Source organism: Psammomys obesus, unplaced genomic scaffold (genome assembly GCF_907164565.1).
Source record: "Psammomys obesus unplaced genomic scaffold, mPsaObe1.curated_primary_1811, whole genome shotgun sequence".
NCBI lineage: Eukaryota > Metazoa > Chordata > Mammalia > Rodentia > Muridae > Psammomys > Psammomys obesus.
This window is the reverse complement of record NW_026596143.1, coordinates 13,455,161-13,472,234: the sequence shown is the minus strand read 5'-3', so window position 1 is coordinate 13,472,234 and position 17,074 is coordinate 13,455,161. Positions and strand designations below refer to the sequence as shown.

The following is a 17,074-nucleotide window of genomic DNA, read 5'->3' as shown; positions in this document are numbered from 1 at the left end:
ATGTGCATTTGTGTTTTGTCTGAATGTATGTCTGTGTGAGGGTGTCAGATCTTGAAGTTACACACAGTTGTGAGCTGCCATGTGGGTGCTGGGATTTGAACCCCGATCCCCTGGAAGAGCGAAGAGCAATCAGTGCCCTTAACCACTGAGCTATCTCTCCAGTCCCCCCATACAAGTCTTAAGAGCTTATTAAGCTCCTTCCAGGATGCTTGTCTGACATATGTTCCACTAGGAAGAAATGGGAAGACAAAGCAAACCAGAAAATGTTGAGGGGCAGAAATCAGAAAACAAAGAAAAGGCAAAAACCAACAGGTAGGGGCTGGGGGTGTATCTTAGTGGTAGAGTGTTTGGGAGAAAGGGCAGAAGAAAGAAAAGAAGAGAGGGAGGCAAAGAGGGAAGGATGGAGGAGGGCCAATCAACGGGTGGTCCAAGGTGCCAAGGAGCAATAAAAGTAAGAGGATGTCTGTGCTGTTAATGAAAACGGAGAGCCTCCCGTAAGCTACCCAGTTTGTTGCTGGACTTTCCAGACAAAACAAACTTAGTGTGGCTCCACGTTTCTGTACTAAAATAGTTTCTGTGACTAATAAGCAGGGCAGAAGGTGGCAAGATGAAATGTTAAGATGAAAGTGCACAATCATTCTCTCATTTGCTCAACGACCATGAAGAGCACAGGAATTTGGTGAGGGAAATCAAGAGTGATGAGTAAAGTCTCAGGCTATTTCTTAGAGGGTGGGAAGGCTGAGGGTCTCTGGTGCAGTAGAGGGACAGCACCCTAAGGGAAGCAAGTGCAGAGCAAGCAGGGGAATGGAGATGTGGGCTGTGGGAACCCTGTGCACACTGGGCTGGCTGCCATGGTTGGAGACAGGCTGGATGAAGAGGTCTGTAGTGAACAGTGATAGAAGCGTCCTTGCAGGCAGGCATAGCGATGTGATGCGCATCTGCAGCCCCAGGCAGTACTCGGGGGCTGAGGAGAGAGGACTGCTGTGCGTTTGAGGCCGGGCTGGGCTACCCAGTGAGTTCAGGGATACAAAGAGCAAGTGTCCTTCTGAAAAATGGATTAGCAAAAGCCAGTAAGGAGGCCAGTATGAGGTTCTGACAATGACTTGCTATGATAATGCATCAGTGGAGGCAGGGGGACAGGCAGGGAGAATGGGATATTCTACGAAAGACACACTGGATTTGGTGACCTTTGTAGTCTTGCTGTTTTTGTTTGCCTGTTTTGAGACATGGCCTCCAGTCTCTGGCCCAGGCTGGCATTGAACTTGCTATGTAATTGAAGATGATTTAAAATTCCAGATCCTACCACCTTGCCAAAAGCTACCCTCTGACCACTCTGCTAACCCAGCCTGGGTGAGGCTGGGGTTCCACCAGCACCAAGAGGGCAGGGGAAGCTCTCTCTTACTCCCTGCTCCCCCACATGAAGAGATAATACTAAAGTTACCACACCAAGGAAGTAAAATGTCATATGAAGCAACAGTCTAGTTAGTGTATATGAGCCCATCGTTTAAAGAGCTTTTCATGCTTGTTCCTTTGAGACATGGTTTCCATATTGTAGCCCAGGTTAGCCTCAAACTCACAGTAATATTCTTGCCTCCATCTTCCAAATACTAAGACCACAGGTGTGAAGCACCGGTCCCATTTAGAGACTTTTAATAGCTATGTGATAGATATGAAAGAATAACATCAGAGAAAATTAGCTTGAGGCAGCCATAAAAAAAAAAAAAAAGAAAAAAAAAAGTTGCCCATGGAAAACAAAAGAAAATCCCCCCAAATTTCTAACCTGCCTTCAACCCAATCCAACAAAAGCAAATTAGTAATTTGGCTGCTGATTTTAAGAGATATAATCAAGTAAACATCCAAGCAAAACACGGGTGTGTGAGACACGAGGCAGAGTATCATGAAGACAAGTGGAATTCTAGACTCCGGCTTAGATGCTGCAGGTGTGCAGACAGGCCTTTTCCAGCAGATGCATGGACCAACACATGGGAGAATCAGAGGCCAGCAGCGGGCTGCCCACTCCAGTCAGATAACACTGTAGAAGGCACCCAGCCTTCCACAGGACTCCACTCAAAAGGAAATGACAGAATGCATAGAAAGGTGGCTATTTCATATGCCGGATGCTTGGATCTTAGCCTTAAAAACATGATTGTCTGACCCCACTCCCCAACCTCTCCAACAGCCCTTTTGCCTTCCCTCTACCCAAAGGAGCAGAGTAAGAGGCAGCAGACCCACACTGGCAAGGTTTTTGAAAGATAGAGGCCTCTGGACTGCAAGGTTAGAGACCACAGCCGCATAAATAGGGTAAATGCTAATGACTGGAGGAAAGGGCGTGTGACTTCATCACATTACTTCAAACTTTCTGTATTTCCGTATGGAAAAACCAAGTTTGAGTAAACAAATCATATGTGTACGAGTTGAAAAGAATGAAGTAGGAGAGGGGTGAAAATGAAGTCATTCTCCAAAATGGGGACAAGGACAAACTCTGGATAAGTCTGACCCTTAGAACCCAAACTATCAATTTGCACCACCAACCTTTGACATCAACATCATCACCATCACCATCACCATCATCAATTTTTAAAACCCCGAGCACTTTCAGTGGCACTTTCAGGAGCTGCTTCTCTAGGTGAGGGGCAGCGCTGACTGTCAGAGCCCCACCTCTGTTCACCACTGGAGTTACAAGATCTAAGAGCCGCTACACGCCTCTGCAGGCCCATGTGATTCTCCTCCCTGATGCCAGCCCTGTGAGAGTGGCAGAAGCACCCACCTCTAAGGACACTCACAGTGTTAAACAAGAGCGGGTTTCCTATGCCTGTGGTTGGAGGGTAGAAAAATTCACTACCCACGGATGAAGCTGTTCAGATGACGACCCGTTTCCCCTCTGTTCTGGGAAAACAGGGAGTGAGCTCTGGTGGGAAAGGAAATCAATCTCTTTTTCTGAATACACACTCATCGGCAGTGCTACTTAGGAAGGAAGGAACTCTATTTGGGCCTGGAACAATCCTGACCAGCCCTGGCTGTCTCCCTTACTCCACACCTCACCACACCCTCCTTAGAGACCGCAGGGCAGAAATAATTCCCTATGTGCCCTATTGGACTCACGGGGAACTTAGGCGTCTACCATGAGGGGCCTGACCTTGTTTCTAGGGCGAGACTTACCAATGTCACTCAGCAGGGTAAGGATGGCTCCTTCCCGCAGGCCACAGCAGTTTTCAAACTGGTTCAAGTACTGCGGAGATCATGAAAAGTGGTGTCAGTGTGGGCGGTCACATAGCCCTGATGAGGCCACCAGCAGAAGCGTCTTCTGCCAGGCAGACAGCCGAGTGCTGGCATTATACCAAGGCTGCGGGGAGCTGGCTGGAGGCAGCTGGGGCAATAGCACTGGCGGGAACTGCTCCTGGGTCAGACTGAGGCAGCAGTCTATAGGTACCCTGGTATTCACCACCTAGGCCCTGGCAAGAAGTATGTGAGTCGGCCTCACTCCCCCTGCAAGTCTGAAGGAAGTAGCTAGGGTCTAATGGCAATAGCGACTGAGTTTCCTCTCGAGATTCCTACAGACCAAAAGTGACCCTCTGACCACTCTGCTAACGGGCTCTTCCTTGAACAACCTGTTCCCTGCCCGCCACTGCTCCTAGCTCTGCAGGGATGAACTCAGCAGACTCTGCCCGCTTCCCGCAGCATCACTGCCCCGAGTCCCACTGCCTCCTCTGAGGGAAGAGCTGCTGAGACAGATCTCCGCGTCAGAGGTGAGACTGAGGGAGTCCAGCGTCAGTCAGCGCACACAGCTGAGAGGCAGGGCTGGAAAACGAAGCTAAACTCCCTGAAGCTGAACTCTGAATCCTCTGTGTTTCTGGCTCATCAGTACATCAAGAGGCCCCACGTGGTGCTGTGAATCAGCTTGAGGTCGTTAATGGTCAGCTCCACGAACATCCCAGGGTTTGTTTACCTCTGTACCTCACTCTTTTTATGGTTTTGGTTTGTTTTGGAGGTTGTGTATTTTTTTTTTTTTGGACAGGGTATGGTGAGACCCTGTCAAAAGTTGATCTAAAATTCTTGAAAAGAGTCTCCTGCCAAACTCCCCATAGCTAGACAACAGGTACAAGATAAGCATGGTGGACATTAAGTCTTGAAATTAACTCTGATTCTGAAATTTACCTGTTGGTCAAGCCTATCTACGACAGCAGTTTTTCAACCTGTGGGTCATGACTCCTTTGGCAGGGGGTGTCGAACAATGCTTTCACAGGGTCACTGAAGACCATGGAAGACCATGGAAGATATTTACACTACAAGTCATACAGTGGCAAAATTATGCTTATGAAGTAGCAACAAAAATAATTTTATGGTTAGGGGGTCACCACAACATGAGGAACTGTATTAAAGGGTCACAATCACTGCACCAAGAGATAATACAGATTTTGGCCACTAATATAGATTTTGAACCTTTGAGAGAAGGAAAAGACAGGATACCTTATTTAGGGAAGAAAGAAAATGAGATCGTAAGCCTGGGCAACAGGACCCTCTCTAGTGCCATTTCAAGTGACAGCAGGGACAGAGGTCCTTTTGTGCAGTCACATCCTGCCTCTCCCTAGATCACCTGAGGCCTGTGCCAAGAGTCATGGTGAAATTTCCATCTTCTTTTCCCCTGGCTTACGGGATGCCGCCTGAAAGGGCAAGTGCATACCTCCACCGCATTTTCAAGCACCCTGTGACCTGGTCACACCCACCCCCTTCTCCCTCCAGCCTGAAGGACTTGATACTAACAGCCTAGACCAGCATGGCTGCATTTCTACCTAACCGCAGATAGTGCCTGGATAACTGTCAAAGGTTAGCAAACAGGAGAATTATGGTGCACTCAAGCTCCCCATGTCTCTTCTGTTATCAGTCTGCTTATAGGTCACATCCTGTCCCCAAGCTATAACCACTCTCAGGACACACCTACCCCTACAGCCAAGTCATTCGTGGAAACTTTCTTTTTATAAAATAAGATAAAAGGGCCAGGAGGATAAAGAGCACAGCACACGATGGAAGGCCAGGAAACTGCTATGTAAAGAGAGAAGTCAGTGGGCACACAGGCTGTGGCTCTTTCACAGTAAAGAGCTGAAGGGAGCTAGAGGAAGAGCAGATTAAAAAACAACTCACTTGGAGCACTTACTCTTCCCACCACTAACATGACCCAGGTTCCCAGTCAGCAAGATGCTTGCACCGGGAGGGTTGTGAGCCAAGCTGTACCACTGCAGCTGTGTGTGGCCAGTGCTTTATCTGATGTCTCGGGCAGTGGCATCTACCTGCAGTGCAGAAATCCTATCTGGGTACCGAGAAGTTGAAACTGTAAACCAGGCATCCTGTGGAAGCATAAAGCCTATCTGGGTGGCACACAGAACTGTCCCCGTGACCCCAGGGAGAACTGCCGTCGCCAACTGTCCAGTGTGGGGTTTGGAGCAGAGATGGTAGGACAGTGAGAAGGAGAAGGGGAAGGGCAGCAGGTGAGTCAGGAGGACCTGGAACTGCAGCCCTGTTCGCTGATGACTAAGTTGGCTCCCTTCCTGTTTCTGGGATTCTGTGGAGAAAGTCTTTCCCCATTGGACAGCAGTGATGCTGAGCCTAAAAGCTTGCAGTGGAGCTAGCGTGCCAAATGGGGGGGTTGGGGAGTTGGATAGGACTCATTCAGTTTCTTCCTGTGGTCCAGGCCTGACAGTAACTTTTCCTTGTCACAAGTGGTCATGTGACACGGGCTATCTTCAGCTTTCCTGTGAACACGTCTGACTCAGCCTTTGGATTTACACTTACAGAAATCACCCCAAAGAAGGCACAGAAGAGGGAGTCTGAGTAGGTGAAATTTTTAGTTCACTGACTCTTTGAACTTCCTGGATGATGGAGAAAGGCCTCTCTTTCTCCCCTCCCGTTTCCCAGCCCCACCTACATCCCACAAGCCCAGAAGACTCACTCTTCGGAGATCTCCTCCTTGGCAGTACTCCATAGCCAGAAGAGGCAAGTCATTGGGAGCCAAGCTCTGCATCCCCTCTGGGACATCGCGGGCAGCCACCACATTGGGATGGTTCAGCCTAGGAAGAGGGCAGACCAATAAGCATCCAAGTCTCATCTCAAATCCATCCCCCATTCCATGGCTCAGTCAATCTCACCTTCCTACCAAAATCTCACCTTCCTTCCCCTCGGGAACTAAACAGAAGCTGGAGATCCAGGAATGGGAGGCGTGCCCGGTCCACCAGTAAGTTAACTTATATTTACCCAGCTCTCTGAACTCAGACACCCTACAAGTATATCACATATCATTTAATTGTCCTTAAATGTCCTTTTCCAATTCTTGAGTGTGCTGCGAGACTGCTTCTAATAGTTGACAACAGGGACCTTCTGCCATTTAAGGGAAGGGGATGATCCAAGCATGCATGTGGACATTCAGTGAAGGAGACAACTGCTCTTTCTCCTCTCTTTAAGAAGTCAGCAGAGGACTGGAAAGAGGACTCGGTGCTTAAGACCACTGGGCTCTTCCAGTGGATCTGAATTTGAGTCCCAGCATCCACGTATAACTGTCTCTAAACTCCAGTTCCAGCAGATCCAACTTCCCTTTCTGGCCTCCTCAGGCCCCAAGCATGCATGTGGTACATAGACACAGATGCAGGCAAGCTACTCATACACATAAAACTAATTTTTAAAAATTGAAGTGAGCGGAGGGAGCATCTGCTCGATGAATACTTCAAGCTAACTCTTGCAGCGCTCACCTAGAGGTCCCACCAGCTGGGAGGATAGCATCCACCCAGGACAGAAAGATCCTATGTCCACACTGTGTGAATATCCACAGAGAGCAAACGGCGGCAGAGAGTCACATGCCACTCTGGAATCAGAAACAGGGAAAACAAGGACTTTTGCTGACAAGTAAAAGCTTCTCACGATGACAGTTTTAGTTAACTGACTACTTAAGTAATTTTTGACACCGTGTCTTATGTTGCCTATGCTGATCTCAAATTCCTGGGCTCAACTATTCCTCCTGTCTCCCAAGTAACTGGGCCCACAGGAGCACACCACCATGTCTAGCTATGATGGCTCTCTTAAATTTAACGTAACGGAACTGACCACAGAGCTCAGCTGTAGTGTTTAAATGTGACTCTTGTATGAGTCTCGAGGACTTTCGCCTATCTAGATAGCCTGGGTAGTACCCCAATGGAGGAGACTTAGGGTTCTTTTCTCCACACTGCAGATAGACAATGCTGTGGTTTTCATTTCAAGATACCAGGGCTGTGGGTGTGGCTTCCCCAGACATGGGCCCGGGTCCTCACTTTCTCATGATCTGGATCTCTAGGCACCAGCGATCTCTGTTCTTTGGGCTGAGTTCCTGCCGGCACTGCTTGATGGCGATCTGTTCACCTGTCACCTAGAAGGGGCACACAAGGCGGCAGAACAATCAACAGCCGAGCCCACGACCACCACTGAGCCCCACTGGCCACCTGATCTGTCTGGCGGCTCTCTTCACTGTCCCCACATCACAGCTTGCTCGACCCCTTCTCCAGCCACCCTTTGAGGGATCACAAGTCCTTCATGCCTGCCCTATCCCCATCTCCTCCACAAAACCCCTGCAGCACTTTCTTGCCCAGGGACTACTTCTCTCTCCATACCCCAACCGTTGCCATAGTAATGCCAGGTTAAACCATACAGCATTGCTGGTGATTGGCCTGTTTCACATATAAAAACTGCACTTCCATGTGATTCTGCTTAATATTGGCACAGTGGGTGTCTTATTGTCTTGTGTAAGAGGTTCTCTCTCTTCAGAGAGAAGACAAGCATAGGGTAGTCAATAGGATATGCAACAGCTCAAATTCCAACTCTCATCAGCTGTGTATCCTTTGGGCAAGGATACATACAGACTGTGTCTATTTCTGAAACAGGAACACTGACGTGCCACAATTCAAGGCTGTAATGAAGATGAGGACATGGCAATATCATGCAGATACATAGCTCAAAGCAAGTGTCTGACGACTCTACAAGAGCACAGTCCTAAGCACTATGTAGACTCTCCTGAAGCTTGTTTATTATTATTATTACTTATTTACATACTTATTTACTTTAGAATCATTACTTTAGAGTCATCAAATGAGTCCGAGACTGGACTGAGAATCAGTCCCTCCTGATTTATTCCCCCCAAGCACTGGGATTATAGGTGTTCATGGACCACCACGCCCAGTTTCCATCATGCTGGGGACCAAACCTAGGGCTCTGTGAACACGGGAAAGCACTCTACCAACTGAAGCTCACTCTCCACCCACTGTGGGCTCTTTAATGGGAAAATCAATATTGTATGACTAGTTAGCGGGGTGACTGGCACACAAAGGAGCCCAAGGGAACGTGCAGGAGGGCAGGGTTCTGAGCCTGTGGGTTGGGCTGTAGCAGCAGAGAGAACCCTGGTGTCAGGGGTGCTGGAGTCACCAGTGGCAGGAGGGCTGAGGGACAGTTGCTTCAGTGTGCCTATCTCAGTGACACGAGCCAGGCCGTGGAGAATTGCCAGAAAGAGAAACCCTCCCCAACAGGAATCACTACAGTTTATTCCACAGTATAAAAATGTCTATGGCGGGGACAGGAAGATAGAGGTTTATCCATGGAAAGAATGGGACTTAAAGTGACATGTGAGAGAGAACTGTGGCAAGACTTCCCGTGTGCAGGTGGCTGTCATTTGGTTCTAACTGCATCACTGCTTTATATTTTTACCCGAATGACCAAAATCCTGCAGGTGCCTGGCACTACCTGGTAAGAGAATGGAAATGGAAATCTCCAGAAACAGTGGGAAGTTATCTAATGTGGTCACCGATCAAGAAGTCAACCCTGAAACTGATGATTAAGACTGAAAGCTTCAGAAATGGGAGCGGTCATTACCACCCTAATGCCAGAGCACAAATATTACAAAACCTCTCAAATATTCTCAGAATGTGTTTCTAATCCAAAACTACGGTTTAGGCTGTCTAAGATACGTCTACCTCCACGCCTAGTTTTCTGGTATAGTCTAAAAGTATACAAGCAAAATCACAACTAATGCTGGAGCAGGGTCCCTACCCACAAACGCCATCCCACTTAAGGATTCACTTCCCAACTTCCCAGGAGTCTCTCCAACCCTTAGCCAATACCCATTTACTTTCTGTCTGTGTGAATTTTCATGTTCTAGACATTTCGTGTAAACAGAGTCACACGTGTATAATTTCAGACAGTCTTTCTTACTTAAAGACATGTTTCCATAGTTCATTTATGCTGTAGTTAGTGTCCACTTCTGGACCTAAACAGCCTCCTCAGGAGGCTCCTCATCCAGCCCAAAGGATGAGGCTCTGCCCCAGCATTCTTTCCTTTTCTTTGTTAGAATCCCAATTTTTAGCCTGGATTCTCAGGTCCTCTCTGAAGAGCTGATTTCCTTTTAATGTTGTAGCTCTTATGGCTTCTGAATCAGTCACTGTGGTTGCACAATCGAACCCACGGAGCAGGCCACCTGTGGTATTCAAGAGCGAGAGAACGTAGAGAAAAGCATTTCTTTAATCCACGTACACTCTCAGAAGCCACGCTTGGAAAACGCCAAACCTTGATGTCATGGCTTCCAATCTGCCCGCCTATTCTCAAGCTGACTGGAATTTAGTTTTCAGTTTCATTTCCTATTGGTGTTTAGATTCAAATTATTTTTTTGGCCCAGTTCTACGGTCGTTTTGTCAGCAGCAAATACAACTAATGCCGTACACTAAGGCTGGAGTGTTGAGCGTTAATGACTTTCGTAACAGTATTAGAGGTGGGACTGCTGAGGGCTGATCGGGTCACAGGCAGCCATGGCTGAGGTGTGACCACGGAGAGGCCTCTGGCCTTCCGCCAAGCGATGGCACAGTGAGAAGGCTCTCATCAGAACGCTGATCTCAGCCTTACAAATCAATCAGCCCCATGCCCCACCCAGGCTCATGTACAACCTCAATTAAATCCAGGGGACATGTTGACAAGAAGGGGTTCAGCGGATAAGAGAATGTAATGGAGGTGATCAAGATCCAAAAATATTATACACATGCACAAAACTGTCAAATAACACACTTTAAAATACATTTAAAAGAAACACAGTGCCCTAAAAAACTATATTAAATTATTTCCCAAATACTGGGAAGATAAGTTTATTCACTTGAGTAAGTACAGATTATTCCCACCATTAAAAATAAATTACCCAGCTTCAAGAACTCCACAGTAGCTTTTAGTCATGCAGAATCTCCAAAGAGGCCTCAGCCTGTGGAAAGCAGAGCTCTAGGATGAGAGGGGGTGGACTGTATTACTGGGGAGCACAGGTCAGGCCCTCTTTTATGCAGTACTTCCGGGCACAGCGCCACAACCGGCAGCTCCTGGTTCTAAGGTTGCAGAAAATGCCGTAACTGCTGGTTTGCCACCTGAGGGTGACAGAGTCTACATTCGGAGACTCAAGAGTCTACACACCTCTAGCTTCAAGACGGGGTAGCGCACAGCTTTCCTACTGCTGTTGTCATGAATTAAACGTAAGCCCAGTTGCTTAAAACAACACAGATGTCTCATAGCTCTGTGGATCACAAGTGTCGATGAGTTTCCTAGCCAATAATCAAGGTGTCGGCAGGGCTGTGCTGTCTTCTCCTGGCTCTACGGGATCATCCATGACACCCTGCAGCCCAAGCCTGATCATGTTCTTTGGCTTATGGCCCCTCACCTCATCCTCCAGTCCACTAATGACCAGTTCCTTCTTTCTCAGCTAGGATCAGCCTGGCACTGACTCTCCTGCCTCCTTTCCCACGTTTCAGGGCCTCTGTAGTGACACTGGAGCCACCCATAAAAACTAGGACCGTCCGCCCATCTCAGGCCATTAGCAACCTGATTCTCCCTTGCTGTGCAATCCCAAAGATTCAGGAGATTAAGGTACAGATGCCTTTGGGGCAGGAGGACACTCTGTGCAAACGATATGACAAATGATCAGATCCACTGTGACTTAGGGAACTTGTCTGGCTTCTCATTGGGTAATCTTGTCCAGTGTACATACTACAGCTAATACAGAGTTGTCAGCTGGCTCAACCTAGAAGCCATGATAACTTATATAATGAAGACACTGAAGAATACAGATATGAGAATGGCCTTTGAGCTCCAAACTTAGAATAGACAGTTAACCTACAGGGGCTAGAACTGCCTGTGCCAGCTTAGCCCTATAGATGCAGGGAATCCTAACTTCTAAGGTCTAGAACTACCTGAGACAGAAACAAATTTTCCTTACACAGTTGTCTACTATTTTTTGTTCTTGAATTATGGACATTGGAAATGTGTTCACTGACAGGAATATTCACACAGCAATAAATGGCTTTACTTTGCCAAGAACCCCCAGATCAAGAATCTTAGTTCGGAAAGCCAGACAAGGCCTGAATTCTGTCTCTGCCTTGGTTAACTTTCTTTTGTTTTGTAGATTTAACATAAACTAGAATCATCTGGGAACCTTAACCTTGCCCCTATCTAATTGTATACAGGGGAGCCTGTGGGCCATTTTCTTGATTAATAACTGATGTGGGAAGGCCCAGCCCACTGTGGATGGGGTTGCCCTGGGCAGGTGGTCTGGGATTTTACAAGAAAAGTTGAGCAAACTCTGGAAAGCAAGTCAGTAAGTGTTTCTTCATGGTCTCTGCTTCAGTTCCTGCCTCTAGGTTCCTGCCTTGGCTTGCCTTCATGAAGGACGCTGTAAGCCAACTTTTCTCCCCAAGTTAGTTTTGGTCATAGTGTCTGTCACAGCAACAGATACCAAACTAGGAATATCTCCAAGTTACTAATAAGCAGACTCCTTAAATTGAATACAATTGAAAAATGGTCTTTATTCTCAAAAAAGGAAAAGGGCCAACTATATTGTCCATATTGAACATAGCTGATTTTTGGAGATCCTTAGAGGTTGGTATTTTCGCCTTTTACACAAGAACACAAACCTTGTGTATGTCCATCTCTTATAAAGCCTAAAGAAGGCGACTGCATAAAAGGGTTCTAGAGAGTCAGTTTATACAGAAAACAGAAGGCAACACCCAAGTCCCTGTAGTTAGCCTACTAAAGATCCAGGGAAACTCATCAAAAGCTCAGACGCCCCCCCCCCCCTTAAAACTTCATTCCAGAAAGCCCAATCAACAGTGTCATAAGGAGACAATCAGTTTGCCATGAGGCTGCCTCACAAGATCAATGTTTCAGAGAAGAAGAAAAAAGTTGGGGAACTGCGCCCAGAAGGAGTGCATGGATGGGTCTCAGGCTGGGGAATCAAAAGGTACAGATGCCCCAGCCACCCATGCGCCCTGGAGACCCAGACCAGTGCACTGCTCAACCCTCTTCAGAGGAGTTCTCTGCAGGGACTGGTGATTAACACAGAGGCCCACAACTGGTCACAGCGGAGAGGGTGAGAGACTGTGGGTGCTCAGCCCTAAACGGGACACCTACATCACACCCCTCCTCCCTATGCTCAGGGATCATTCTGGAAGATGCCAAGAGCCAGGGGTTGTGGGGTTTTCTGGACAAAGCAGGGCAGTTTCCCATATGAACTCACAGCAGTCGTGACATCATGCACAGGCTCAAGACAGGGAAAATCTGAGCATGCAGAGGGAGGAAGGCAGGAAGTCCCACCCCTCGCTAGGCAGTTCAAAGACGCTGAGAGAGGGAGAATCAGTTCCTCTAAGGGCGTGTTCTGTGGTAAGGTTAACCACACTTCTCTGGGAAGCAGCACAAATTAGAATGAATTTTTTTTTTTTTAAGGTGTAAAGCTGGATGGGGAGAAAAGCGGGGAGGGAGCTAGGAGTTGGGGAGAGGAGTGATCACGATCAAATCACATCATACAGACTTCTCAAATAAGTACTTACAAGTGAAGGTCTGGGCTACAGCCACAAAATAACCCCTGCACCTAAGGCTCAGGGGTCATTTCAGAAGAGGTAGCACAAAGACTGCAAGAGCCAGGAGAACAGGGGTTTGCTGTGAGATTGTATGTCCTAGAAATGTCAGAAGTGACACTGACAAAGTCCTACCAACAAGACTGTCTGAACATGAGCTCATCAAGAACAAAAATAACAGACATGCTACCACGGACAGGGGAATGCCTAGGAGGCCTCAAGCCTACACAGATAACTACAGGCAACTAAGAGATGCTTGGAGTAGGAGAAATAGTCTTTCCCAGGGCAGAACACACTTATTGGTTATCCAATAACGAATGATCAGCCCTGAAAACATATATAAAAATAACATTACTTGGACTGAGCAAGTTGTATTTATGTATCTAGGAACATATATATGTATATAACAATAATTTTGGGTTTGTTGTTGTTTTTTTCAAGACAAGGTTTCTCTGTCTTGGACTCACTTTGTAGACCAGGCTTGCCTCCCTGGGTGCTGGAATTTCAAGACATGTGCCACCACACTCAGCTTATATAACAATAACTAATGAAAAAGGAGAGCACGAATTTTAAAGAAAGCCGGAAGGTATGTATGGTAGTGTATGGAGAAAGAAAAGGAAGGGAGAACTATGCAATTATTTAAAAAAAAAAAAGTGATTTTTTATTTTAAAGGTCTAGATGCATTTTTAGTCCCAACATAACAAGTGGTGGAGACAACCTGTCTCTATGACAAAGGGCTACAACACAAAATGACCCAGCGGCCTCCAATCTTGTCTACAGAAGTCAGGAACAGACTCAAGGGACAAACGTGTTGACACCTCCCTAAGAAAATATGCGCCACTGAGTCCATCAGGCCTTTGGCTCTTTATCCACAGATGAAAAAAATCAAAATGAAATAAGCCTCAACCCTTCGAGGGATGCCAATTAAAAGAAAATGAAGGACCCGACCCAGAGGGAGCCTTGTACAAACTATGACGCTATCACTTCAGGCCATCTGAAGTCCACTTCCTCTCAAGAACCTGGTGAAGATCCCTCTCCTCAAAGTCTTCCCTTGCCACTGAGCACACAAGAGGATATGGACAGAGCCCATGGCAACAGCCAGCACTTGTTTTGTTTTTCTTGAGAGTCTCACTGTGTAGCTCCAGCTGTCCTCGAACTCACTCTGTAGAACAGGCTGGCCTTGAACTCACAAAAATCCAGCCTGCCTCTGCCTCCTGGGTGGGCTCTGGGATTAAAGGCATGTGCCACCTCGCCTGGCACAAATGCTAATCATTTTTGAAAAGCTCTAGTTGTTATTATTTTCATACACGAGCATTTAAATCTAGACCTAATTGTATTTCTAAAAATTCAATGTAAACAGAGACAAATTAAGGATGCTGTCATCTCTTTATTTGCCTGCATGGAGCTCAGGCCCAGGAGCAGTAAGTCCTTACAGAGAACTGGGTTCCAAGAGCACACATTCCAAAGATGGAAGTGACCTCAGTCTTATCAGTAAAGCTTAGCACGACTTTGTAGGAAGGATAACTGAGAACACCTTGCCTACTAACAGCCAGCTTGTTCGCTACTTCCCATCACGTGACCAAGGACCCCCGCCCCCAGACTTGCCAGCCTCTTATCCATTAGAACACACAGACAATGTAATAGTTGCAAAGAATCCAGAATGTCTTTCCAGTTATGTTGTGGATCCATGATGCACACCACAAGTTGTGACCCAAATCCAAGAATGTGGCAAGTGACTGTCAGGATTCCAAGCAAGTTCTGTGTGATTGTGACAATGTGTGACTCCCTTTCCCTGTTTACCCTTAAAAGGAGCTGCAGGCTGAGGTCCCTGGGGTTGTATTTTTTCCCTCTCTCTCTGTATCTCAGGGTCTGCTGAAAACATTAGCCTACCTGAACTACACATGGTTTGTGCTGAGCCTTGAGCTGCCATCTTAGGGGTGTCCCTAGGCAGCAAAGACTGTCCAGCCCACACTGTGTGGGGGAACCAGGAACCAAGAGAATTGGAATGGGGCCATCTGCTACACTGTCCTTCTTTGCTGAGAAATAGAGATTTGAGGATTCCTTAGTTTTTGAATTGGTTGTAAAGAACCAAATAGTACCTACAAAATAACTGGGAATGTGCTGGGCATGTCATAAACTCTAGTTCAAACCAGGAGGGACCAGTGGAGTATATGGTCTGTATCCAAAGAGATGTGCTAACAGTATAGCCTCTTTTGGTATATTACCTCATTCCCCTGTGCTTCTGATTCCTCAGCTATACAATGGAAATTAGAGTTGTCAACATTGGAAGCAAAGCATGTAAGGTAAGGATGGTACAAGGCTCAGGCTAATGCGAAACAAACCCAGCATGCACGAAACCTGGCCTGACGCTGGCACGCAATAGGTGTACAATAATGACCCCAGTTCTTAGGCTGCACTTCTGACTTGGCTTCTTTCAAGCAATTTCTCCTGTGACAGCTACAGATATTCTCTTGCTTATGGTCAAGAGAAAACTCATAGAGTAGCAAGAAGATGCTCGATGCCAGGTGCAACCACCATATCTTAATATCTTAGCTGCATTCTTCAAGAGGCTTGGAGCAGAGCCACAGCTGACAGAAAGCATGCTGCAGCTTCCAATTTTAGGTGTGGATTACAGATAGCTTCCACACACCCAAAGCCGCCCAGGCTTTCCCTGAGGATCAGTCCATGAAGACGGTGGAGGATTTCCAGGATTAAGCAGGCAGGTTCTTCAGCCAGCTTCACTTCAGCCAGACTCCTCCCCAACTCTGACCACTATCCACTCTGCCCCATGCGTGTCTTGTTCATTTTATAAATATCTCTTAAATCTGCCCGTTTCCCCCTAGCATCACCACCATCAACCAGTGTAGTCTCTCACCTGCACCACTCAATTCTGAGTCAAGACCTTAACTGTAGCTGTTTAGAAAGAATTCCCTAGAAGGGCAGCCTCTAATTTTGTGTGTGTTTCCCACAGGTTGCCCAAACCTGGAATCCTAGAAAATAAAAATAGGCCTTGGAGAGCACTCTCCCACGTCTATCAGGAGGCTGGGTAACTGGCCTGGCAGAAAAGAAGATGTTCTAAAGAGACACTTTCAAACATTGGACACCAAAGAGATGGGGATTTCCCCAGGAATTTCACGCTGGAAGACAAAAAGGCACTAGCCAGAAGGGGAGTTTATCCTCTGGGAGAGAGACTTCTAAAAGAAATTCTCAGAAAAATCTCACGAGGATGACAAAAACAGGCCAGCAGTACGCTGGACCACTGGGCTGCTGAGATGTACATATCCCTGGCATTCTATTTAAACCTTGGGCTAATTTTAAGATCCTGAAGATGGACTGGGGAGGGTTGCTGGGTCTCTCGGTCCCTCTTCCCAATGTGACCACAGTGACTGAATCCCCTGCTTCCACTATACATTTGACTCCTCTAATTGGCGTATTGAGGACATGGCTTAGGACGCAGGCTGAGACCCCCGAGTTCCATAGTTGCGCATCATGTCTGGTACTCAAGTATCCCGGGATAAACAAGAGTTCTACGGCATTATACGTATTCCACATTTTCACCCATCATCCCTAACTGTCTGTGTTTTGTGCAGCACAATATTAAAAAAAAAAAAAAAACACCTGAAATTCTTAACTGTTTAAAAATATTTAAAATAAAGTTATTTAAAATGTTTTTACTGCTCTCATCTTTTAACACTGCCTGTATTCTACATTTATCACTATGCAATATATTACACATCAGTCTAAATATTAGCAGCCATATAACTGAAAATGCTCAGAAGGACAGCTTACTTTTCTTCTTATTTAAGTGGCATAGTTAATAAAAATGCCAAGAGTCAGTTTGGCGGCTCTCTGGCCCCCTTTGAAGTCCCTTGTCTTGCGCTCCCATTGGACCATGCCAAGGAGAGGAGGGGAATCCATCCGTTCACACCGGCCTGGACATCAGGAGGAAGCTCACCTGCCTCCCCGGTGCCAGGGCCCTACCTGATTGTGCCACCGGATGACGTTTCCAAATCCCCCGGTCCCGAGTCGTTCTTTCATTTCCCAGGACCCACACGTCTGGGTTGGGAGGGAAGGTGACCAGCTCATATCGATGCCCTGCTAACTCTAGAAGCAAGAAGGAAGAGGGGACAAGTTGGGAGTAAAGAGAACTGGAGCTCAAGAAGCGGGGGGGGGGGGGGGGGGGGGGGGGA

The 17,074-nt window shown here is 47.0% G+C and overlaps 1 protein-coding gene across 2 annotated transcripts in view; it reads right to left on the bottom strand.

The window, feature by feature from the left end:
- The window catches only part of Ikbkb (inhibitor of nuclear factor kappa B kinase subunit beta), a 49,374-nt gene that overhangs the window by 31,932 nt on the left and 368 nt on the right, over positions 1-17,074 (bottom strand). For both annotated transcript variants that reach the window (XM_055593396.1, XM_055593397.1), the window contains exons 2-5: positions 16,866-16,988; positions 7,293-7,387; positions 5,945-6,062; positions 3,160-3,229 (exon numbers count right to left, since the gene is read on the bottom strand). In XM_055593396.1, coding sequence (XP_055449371.1) covers positions 3,160-3,229; positions 5,945-6,062; positions 7,293-7,387; positions 16,866-16,970 — 388 coding nt within the window. In that variant the 5' untranslated portion in view covers positions 16,971-16,988. The remainder of the gene's footprint in view (positions 1-3,159; positions 3,230-5,944; positions 6,063-7,292; positions 7,388-16,865; positions 16,989-17,074) is intronic.